The 9985-nt window shown below is 43.0% G+C and overlaps 1 protein-coding gene across 1 annotated transcript; it reads right to left on the minus strand.

The window, feature by feature from the left end:
- Positions 1-2295: 2295 nt before the first annotated feature.
- LOC119651936 (beta-1,4-glucuronyltransferase 1-like) lies at positions 2296-4272 on the minus strand. The gene is made up of 5 exons (XM_038055785.1): positions 4113-4272; positions 3722-4041; positions 3172-3603; positions 2772-3081; positions 2296-2710 (listed from the first exon to the last, which is right to left on the minus strand). Exons 1-5 carry the CDS (start codon positions 4227-4229, stop codon positions 2393-2395), a joined length of 1497 nt encoding a protein of 498 aa, XP_037911713.1. The 5' UTR covers positions 4230-4272; the 3' UTR covers positions 2296-2392.
- Between the last annotated feature and the right edge of the window lie 5713 nt (positions 4273-9985).

The following is a 9985-nucleotide window of genomic DNA, read 5'->3' on the forward strand; positions in this document are numbered from 1 at the left end:
GGAGAACAGATTTGGTCTGCTATGCAAGGCACCTGAGCAATAACATGTCAATTTTACAAAGAGAGAACTAGAAACAATGGAGGAAGACAAACAAAGACGTTATTTACACAAATGAGGCCAGTTGTCCGACTAAAACAGCCAAGTCTTCAAGGGACGTACCCTGGTGGAACAAAAACCTTGCCAGAATGAGAACTAAGTTGCGAAAATCCTTCAAACGGGTCATACAGGGCAGAGATACAAAAGAACTTTGAGGACGTATAGCAACGTGATCAGGGAAGCAAAATGAAACAGCTTCAGCGAAATCTGTGAAGGGATAGAAAAAACCACAGAAGCATCTAGGTTATACAAAGCTACAGTCAAAGACAAGGGAGTATCTTCTGTCTGTCTGAAGAAGGAAGATGGGGCATTTACGGAGAATGGGGGAACAGGGTACACCTGCTTCTCGATATTAATTCCCGGGGTCCTACCCCACGTCGGAAGGTGACAATATTCTGCCTGACATCCAAACAATGAATAAAACAGGAAAGAAGGAGAACTGGAAGCTAGCAAAACAGGAATGCTCGAAAGCTAGAGTAAGGTGGGCACTAATTGGAATTTTTGCAACACTACTCGAGAGAGGCCTAGAAATCGTCTTAGGATTTCTCCTAAGAGTAGGGAGGGACAGCGTATCCTTTCCACATGTACAGAGGCCATAAAGGGGAGCAAGACTGACCTTTATTCCGAAAGCGCAGCATATGGCGTGGGAGTGCCTTAACAGACTGAACACGCTCGGCTCGCTCAATAAGGTCTGGATACACTGGGTTCCAAGCCATATTGAGTTAGACGTCAATGAGGCGGAGGATAAGGTAGCCAGAAAAGTAGCAGCAGCGCCGTTATATGGACCAGAGCCATTCTGTGAAATCGGAAATAAGAACTACCACGCTAAAAAACGACGAGGAATGAATGAGAGAAATGTACTTGCCAACTAACTAGGAATGGAACAGTCCAAGGTGCTCATGGGGGGATATGAGTTCAAATACTCGAAAAGTCGTTTAAGCCTCTCCAAAAAGAACCTCCGGAACATAGTAAGAACTGATCATTGCAGGATAAACTACTTACCTAATAGATTTTAGACAGGGTAACGAAAGCGGGTCTAAAATTGTTAATGCGTCGGGTAACATCTAGCTTGATGGCACAGTTTGCGGAAACCACGCTTCCTAGACATGAAAATTGATCAACGCTTTCGATGTTCTGCCCAATAATGCAGATAGAGGGAGTGACCCGCCAGACTGAAAACCTTGGCTTTTTTGGTGTTTATTTTAAGTCTAACTCTACTTGTCTTCCTTCCCAAATTCAGAGCCGTTTGACCAAGTTCCATGACCGGTGAGAGAGGAAATAGATGTCATCAAACTAGTCGAGGGGTTTGAGGAAAGATGTCATTATCAGAACAGAAATAATATCGGTGACAGCACGCAAATCTTGCAGACTCCACTTTGGACTTCAAAATCCTCCGAGATTTTGTCTCGGTGCTGCATGTGACATTTTTCGTCATCATATGTCGCTCTGATAATGACTACTAGTTTCTTGGGAATGCCCATCCTACGTACAGCACTTCAGACACATTCCCTTTTCACGCAGTTCACGCTATCGAAAGCTTTCTCGAAATCGATGAAGAGTAGGACAAATCGAGATCTACACACCACGCACTGTTCCAAAATGATCCGTATGGTGTTGATGTGGTGAATGCAGAAGGATCCGGAGCGGAAGCCAGCCTGCGGATTCGTCAGGTGTAACTGACGACTGGCTTTATAGCCGTGGGTGAACTAAGGACTCTTGAAGTGTAACTGACAGGCCGAACAGAACATGGATGGTGAGCTTTACTAATCCGATATCAGTGTTCCATGACCTCCTGAAAGATTTCGTCACTGTATGCCCAAAACACTACACGACCGTTTTGATCTCTCATTCAAGTATCTCCTTCGTAATTGTAAAACGTTTCGCTAATTACGGCCCGTTCAATTTTGCTTAATCTGGATCAATCTCATCTCCGATTTGATTCGAGGGCTCTCTTATGTTCTGGACATTCCTACTTCCCGCAAAATGTGAGTCATACAGACACTCCATATTTCAGGAAAGCGCAGAATTTGCCTACTGATATGACCCTCAATTCAGTATCTTCCGTCTAGCTTGAACCTATCTTTCGCTCTTTTACAATCGTTCGCCAAATACAAGGCAGGGGCAGCATCGTTTCGGCACTATCTGCTTCCTAAGTCTGGTAGTATACAATGGTATAAGTAGCAACAAATTCAGTGAGTATATCGTGACTACTTCCTGCATATTTGTAATCATAGAGGCTTGGATTTTCCAGAAATCTTTTGATATATAGGCATAAATAGATACAAAGTCTGGCCTACTAAAAAATAGTTAAATATTTAATCCATCTTACATAAAAAACTGCAACAGAGGTCATGAGTTTTATGACATCTTGCGAGAGTCTTCTTTGATTCAAAGATACGGCCCGGGATGTATTTGCATTATGGAACATCTGGCATCCAGCCTGCCTCCCGTACACTTTGAAAATCTCAGGAAGTATGTTATATGCCACGTAATTGTTATTATTAACTCCAGGATCATATTTCAGGTCCAGATGCCTGCGAATTCCCGGCTTATGGACTAGAAATGCGTTGTTCAGAATATGGAAACTATAGTTCTGAAGGCAAAGGATATGCGCCTACAAAATCGTCTGTGTGTTAGGAAGGACGAAAATAAGAAATGAATATATCACTACTGACCTGAACCATCTTTTCACCAAGGCCCTCCCAACTGAGTCGTTCTTCGTAGTAAGGGTCATCATTTGTACCAATGAAAATTGGCTCCCAATGGAATAATTTATCCTTGCGCTTTGCAGTCAAGAATATTTTCAACTGAGGAGTCTGATCCTCTTCTATCCATTCAGAGACCATAGAGACACTTTGACACTCTTTACAATGTTTCTGGTGAAAAACGATGGCATGACCCTTCTCGAAAAGCAATTGTAGTTGAGATTTGTTATTTGGCGAAGCTACAAAGGATTCGATTTCAAAAACGGGCATTGCATAGACTCTAAAATTGAGAAAATAAATTAGATTCCTTTCTGCTGAGTCTAAGATGAAGTATATTAATGAGTTATGCCTATTTTTTCCAGCCACTCACTCATGATTTTCTTTTTGTGCTGTGATCCCCTGAGCGACAATCATCTCCAGGAACTGATTAACTAGTCCAGGATTCGGAAATAATTCCACATCACTGGCTAGTATAAAGTGAGTCAGGGCTGCATCTCTGGCTATATTTCGTCCCACATTCACAGGATACAATAAATTTTTCTTCAATTTATATTCAACTTCAGGAGGGCTGTCATCACACAGGATATAATCCCCGCATTCGATTGGATTCTCAATAACTTGGTCAATATTCTCGGGTATGGAGCTGGGAATATGTTGACTGGGGAAGTAAAGATGGAATGTGACGAAGTATCGAATGAAATGACTTTCTGGATGACAGTCCCGAAGGTATCTGATGCAACCAATGCTGGCTGTGAAGTCTCTCCCAGGGGCGTATACAGCTATACTAACTGGGGCATCCCACCTACAGATAAAATCATGTTAGAGACTGTTTTAATTATAAACGCGTAAAGATGCCAATATGTTCAAACTCTAGACTCTCCTTTTGCCGAAGTCCTTTCAACCAAAATTAGCCCACTTACCTCTGCACAAGAGTAAAGAGATTCCTCAAAAATCTATAGCTTCCATGGGTGGTATACGTCACACTTTCAAAGCAATGCAGTGGTCCATGACTAGCCAGAATGTAATTTTTGAAAACCCAGAAATCACCCCTTTGCAAAATTTTCCGCTTGAAGGATCTGTCGTTGCATTTGAGGACTGATTGCAATTGCTCTCGTAACCAGACTTTCCTTTTTGATATGAGGTTTACTCGCAGTCGCTCCTCAAGGTCTGATCCATTCACTTTATAGGTAAGATTCCTCAGTTTGTTGAATTGAGGAATCATATTGCTTCGGTGAAGAGACTGGAATGAAATCGGTCATTATCCTGCAAACTTCCTGATTGGTGTCTTGGGAAACATGAGCTCCTAATTACCTTCCCTTGTATTTTGAATAAATGATCTGTTGCCAGGTATACCGCCATATACAAAGAGATCACCAAGTTCATAATGAGAGCAAATTTGAAAATTGTTCTGAAAACTTTCAAAGACATTTTTGAACGTCGGGAATGCCTGTCGTTACTTCATTCCCACTGGTTCTATATAGCCTACTAAAGTCTGGGAACAATTTTTCGAAGTTTATCAATTTCGTGGTATTGTGACGCCACCTCTGTGAATATCCTTAGAATCCTTTAATCAATTTGTACCTTTTGATTGTCAATTGTATAACTTTGGCATTTGAAAAAACGGAACTGGCTAAAATTACGTATGTTTGATTATATCTAGCAACAGCACTGTGAGTCTAGTAAACACAGTATGGATTGGATTTGTATTTTTTATAGCACCAAAACGAGTATTTCTCTTCGCACCATCCCATGACGTTACTAAGTGCTAATCAAAGCAACTTTACTGGTCAAGGTTAATAGGCCAAGGGTGCAAAGATCCCCTCAATAAATTACTTAATCTGTTTTGAAATGCTGTGTGAGTCCTCCTATAATAAAGTGAAGATACTACCACGAGTTTAGTTTTTCCAACTGGTATGAATCTGTATAGACAGAACATTATTCATAGAGGCTAGTTCTTTCAGGATATTTGCTAGCACACCTCCCCCTCGGACATCACCTTGTCGTGGTGAGAGAGCCTGCAGTAGTTTACTACTACACTAAGGGGGCTGAACTCTCCAAGTGGTAAGAAGTCAGCAATCAGGTTGCGGCCGAGGGGCGGATTTTGGAGGCCTCATCAAATTCATGTCCCCCTTCGGAGGAATCTGTAGAAGGCATGCTTTTCCACTCAACGGAAAGCTTGCATTTACTACCTAGGGCGAAGCCAGCCAGAAAAGAAAAGGCAGAAAATCTCAACTTGGGAGAAACTGGGAATCTGACAACGGTCGGCTCGTTCGCGGCACTATAGCCCCAATCTATCCGTAAGCGGGAAAGGAAGGTTCGGCAGAAGGAAACTTCATCCGCTAAGAAGAGGGGATTACAGGCTGAATACTTCTTGTCAGAACCTTCTTTTCACCCTAACCAGAGCGGAAAAAAGGGAAGCTGGTGACGTGTACACTAGTAGTTTATCGCCGGTATGTGAAAATGGAGCGAAGCCGCCCAACACCGGGAACCCGGGAGGGCTCCCAGTCGGCGGCGGGTGAAGAACCTTGGAAATAAGAACGTGGACGTGACTGCACCACCAGGTGCCGTACCGTCCAAAGAAATCGGTCGCAAGGAAACTGAATCTTCGACGGAAGGTGGGAAAAAACTAGTAACCTCGGTGAGACCTACCCTGCACGCACCACACTCTTCTGTCAGCGCAATGTGCGCAAGAAGCGCAAGACGGACACATCGGACGTTTTATGTTTCTCCGCAACAGGAGCTACATCCGGGCGTCCCGCGGCGACTACGACTGGTGTGCCGAGAGGTGATCAAACCAGCAAAAAAAAATCTCAAGGAAGCCCCTCCCTTAAGAATAAGGACACGAAAGGGGAAAAGATGAAGCCGTATGCACAAGCTGCAACCTCATTTCTGATCGTTGCCGTGAGAGTTTACTAAAAGGGTGACAAAATGTTAGTGAGACAATTTGCCTCCGGGAGTGCCTGTGCGAAAAATGCTGGTGTCTGAAACGAAGACAAAATTTAATAATCAAGGTTCCAGCCCTGGACTCCCCCATTTGGAATGCACTGATAAGGCTGCCTTAAAGTGGCTCGATCAGGTAATTCCAGCTTTGAGTTCTGGCGGTCAGCTCAAGTTCACTATTGTGTGTGCCGAAATGCGCAATACAGAACATGTCAGATATTGGATACTTGAACCGCGAAAGAAATCAGGGGACCTTATCCACATGCTAGGTGAAGAGAATCCGGCCATGAACTTTGGACACTGGGTAGTAAAGTTCATGAATGCCAGGATGGATCAATATGCGAACGTGAAGGGATTAGGCTTGACAGATTGAAATTCAATCATATTGAAGACTGTAGAGCGCCACCTCCATCCTCGACTCGCACAAACTAGAGCAAATTGCAGCATCTTCGGTGCGCTTTCCCGCAGTAGAGCTGCGCACCGATGATAGTGTATACATTGTTGGAACCCTCGTATGGGCCTCTTATTAGCGAAGGAACTACAGAGTAAATCTTACTTCTCCTGCACCATTTATGGAACAAGAAAGGAAGAATGGGAAGCCAGAAGCGTAAACGGAACTGGCTTGATGTCAGTGGGATCGAATCTATGCAAACCGAACACCGCAAACCAATGAAGGTGTTAACTGGAAAACAGAAGATGCTCTGCGTGATGAGACGAGTAAAGGGGCATTGCTGCATCTCCAAATACGGCACTTCTCAAAGAAATCAACCACGAGGGGATTGAGCCTTTCCCGGTAAGCTGTGAGGGAAACCTGGTCACACACCGACCGTAGCATATGCTTTTAATTGTTTTCTATGGAACATTAGGCGAAGCTTATGCCGAAAAACATGAAGGTTGGTCAAACTAACCTGCAGCTCGTCAAAATCCCCTACTATCTGCTGCCAGCAAATGTGACAGAGCTGCTGAGTGCTTATAGGCTCTACTTCTTCTCCACCTCAAACATATACGTCGAATTTGCTGGCCAAAATGGCTTAGAAAAAATGAGTTCCACCATTGTAGTGAATACAATTATCTCTTATCATGGGGAGATAGGATATACATAGGTCCATTAAGAGGGGGAGAAGGGGCATGATTCCCCTAAGCCCGGTATTTTCTCGGTGGCCCATACTAGAGAAACTTGAGCAACTCTTACTCCCGACTTACTTACTACGGTATATTGGAAGGAATCGTGACCGGCGGTAATTCACTTTTCCGAGTTTGCAACCAATCCATTTGTCAATACCAGGAAACTAGGTACGGGTTTTAAATTTGCCCCACTATTATTGCTATTTGTTGCACAATTGCTTTCTAGAGGATGCAACGAACTGTTTTGTTTTCCTTCTCTCCTAAAAGTAGTGCGCCTCAATTAGTTACCAATCTATAGGGATCCATTACAGGATGTTTACTAGAGGGATCTTATCAAAAATGTATTACACATTTTTAGCGCAATTAGATGATATGCCAAACTCCGGCTTCTAACATACTTCTGCTCAGGTACGAACCGCACATTGCAGGATGTATCGGCCATCACACCAAGGACAACCTGCGATCTCGTTTTACCTCATCCAGGGGTGCGCAGCACCACTACCGAAAATTGATACTTGTTGAGCGAAGCTCTTTCAATGTCCTTGTCTTTAAAATTCCCTTAACCCCTCAAGATATTGCTTAGTCTACCAAGAAAATTATTCCCAGGAAAACTGTTACCATTTTCTCATCTGCATTAATAATGAGAATAGAAGTCGAAAATTAAAGCCTTCTGCTCAACAAAATCGTATGACAACTTTAATCCCGCCGACGAAGAGACGTCAATCGATTGACATCGCTGGAAGAGATGTCAATCGAGAAAAATGCTTCGGTGAGGAAATTTTCACAACTGAAATTCGTGTTACTGAACACTGTGTAGACTTATATCATTTGAAGTGTACTCTAGCAACCCTACCAGTTACTCTTGCGACGTTACTCCCATAAAGTACAGAGTGGATGACTGGAGAGTATCCAACAAGAGATCTTTTTAGGGCCAGCGTTATAGATAGTATTCTCCCCTGTAAATTTCAACAAGAAGATTTCGAAGCCTTTTAGGTACCTCAAAAGAATTGAATGGACGAAATTTGACCAGATCTATAGATTGAACCTGACCAAAGCAATTAATTCTAATATATATTGACACGTCAGGGAAGCTGTATTAAAGAATAAGGTCGGCCCCTGAAGGACGCAATGAAGATTGCTCACATGCCACAATGCTGCGAAAAAAGCTGGAGTTCTATTCAAGTCGACCGACTCGAAAAAGTAACACCACGCATCCACGATGGATTTCGGATCTATAAGGCTCCTTTATAATGAAAACCTAAAAATACATCCTCAACTTGGACTCTAGGATGATTCTAGATGTAATGTTGCTAACCAAGATCTCAGGACGGGTATCTGTAGAAGAATCCACAGAGACAGTCTCCAAAAAAGTAACGATACATATTCTCAAACGTTTTGGAAAATGTTTGGTGCAGAGATGCAACTTTTCCGGTGATATTCCATTCCGGCACAGCTATCGCAACTGCACACTTTTATGGGACGTAACAGAGGAACTAGCTTCCAAAATCGATCACATGCCGCAGTCGATAAGTTGGATTAAGATCCTGCAACTAAGGCGACCATTCCATGAATGTGATCAAATTCAGAAAATGAACTGAATTTCTTCTGACTCTTTTTCACTACAAGTGTTCCGAGAGTTCCTGTGGACCAGATTCCGCTGGTTGTACGTGTCCTCCACGGTGAAAAGTTTCTTTTTTGTGAAGATGGTCCTCCTCTAGTTCAGAGGTGCGTGGCAGCGAATTTGTCGTTTGCATTTTTCAGGCTGTATCTCGCTTACGCATACGAAATCTCGATTTTTGCCTAACCTACTTCCCGGTGAGCTCACGCTCGGAGGCTGCACCTTCGGTGGCTTCTTAGAAGACAGCCCTTGTGGCCAAGCGCTTTGCATTTTCTAACGGTTCTGCTGATTGTCGTCGGGTCGAATATTTGAATGCTTTCCATTCCTCGAACTGAGCGGGAATGGTCAAAGTATAATAAAAGTCGAAATTTGGTACACAACAAGACCTAGTTATCTTATTGGTTTACATAGCCCGCGACAGAGCAGCACCTCCTCAGGGAATACACCATTTAATATTCTGTACCTGTGCTAGGAGAACCAGTCAGTATTTTTCAATGTAAATTTCCAGAAGAAGATTCTGAAGTCTTTTATATACCTTAGGAGAAACGACTGGTCGATGCTGAGCGAGCACCCCATCCTAGAGTTGCGCTTTTCGGGAGTAGATAGTATCTATGTTAAGCACCAACATGATTGTGAAAAAGTCAGGGACAATCGCATAACTAAAAAAATCCAAGGTGAACGCCTTGAGCCCTCGGAATATTAATAAATGCTAAAAATGCTTGGGTTTGAACATTTGTGTATATGGACAATGTAAAGATGTTAGTTTCGAGGTTGTTACCCTGCGTGATCAGCCAGATAAAGGACTGTGGAACTACAGATGCACTGTCGAATGCGTTGTCCAATTTCTTTGAATCCATGATGACTCGGCAGATTATCGCACAATAACCCAAAAGAAATATATATATATGTTGATGTTGTTAGTATCAGGGGACCCAGAACGAAAACCTTTCTGTTCTTTGTCGATCAGCCTCTTAATGTTCTTTCACTCCCTTAGTAAGATATCAGACTTTGAACAAGTGGATGCAGTAGCTTGGCCTGAACTGTAGGCGCGGTTGTTAGGTAGTCCGGTCCGATAGCCATACTTCGCGTTGATGGCCGAGATGATTTAAGTTTTTTGGAGGAGCAGTCCACATCCCTTTCCCATTTCTTCCGTGAAAGGCTGAACAGCGGATATTAAATGATAGTGACTCGGAGTAAAGTAAGTGGCATTGATCCAGTCTGCGCTACTTTCATTATCAAACTTATATAGGGTCGCATGAATGGTTGGATAAAGTCGGATTTTCCAGTAGACAACGGGAATAGAGCTCGAGGAAAAGGCAAGCACGCTATAAAGTAGAGATGGATAGGTGATGTAGGTAATATCAAAAAAATTACGTCACCCTAAAGTGTAATATCACATTACAATCACCGAGCGCGGTCCAAACATTACGAACCCGCACAAGATCGGCGCATTACCAAACATCACCGTATTGCAAAAGTAATGGTGATATCACTTTTGTGG

This window comes from Hermetia illucens, chromosome 3, assembly GCF_905115235.1.
Source record: "Hermetia illucens chromosome 3, iHerIll2.2.curated.20191125, whole genome shotgun sequence".
Lineage (NCBI taxonomy): Eukaryota > Metazoa > Arthropoda > Insecta > Diptera > Stratiomyidae > Hermetia > Hermetia illucens.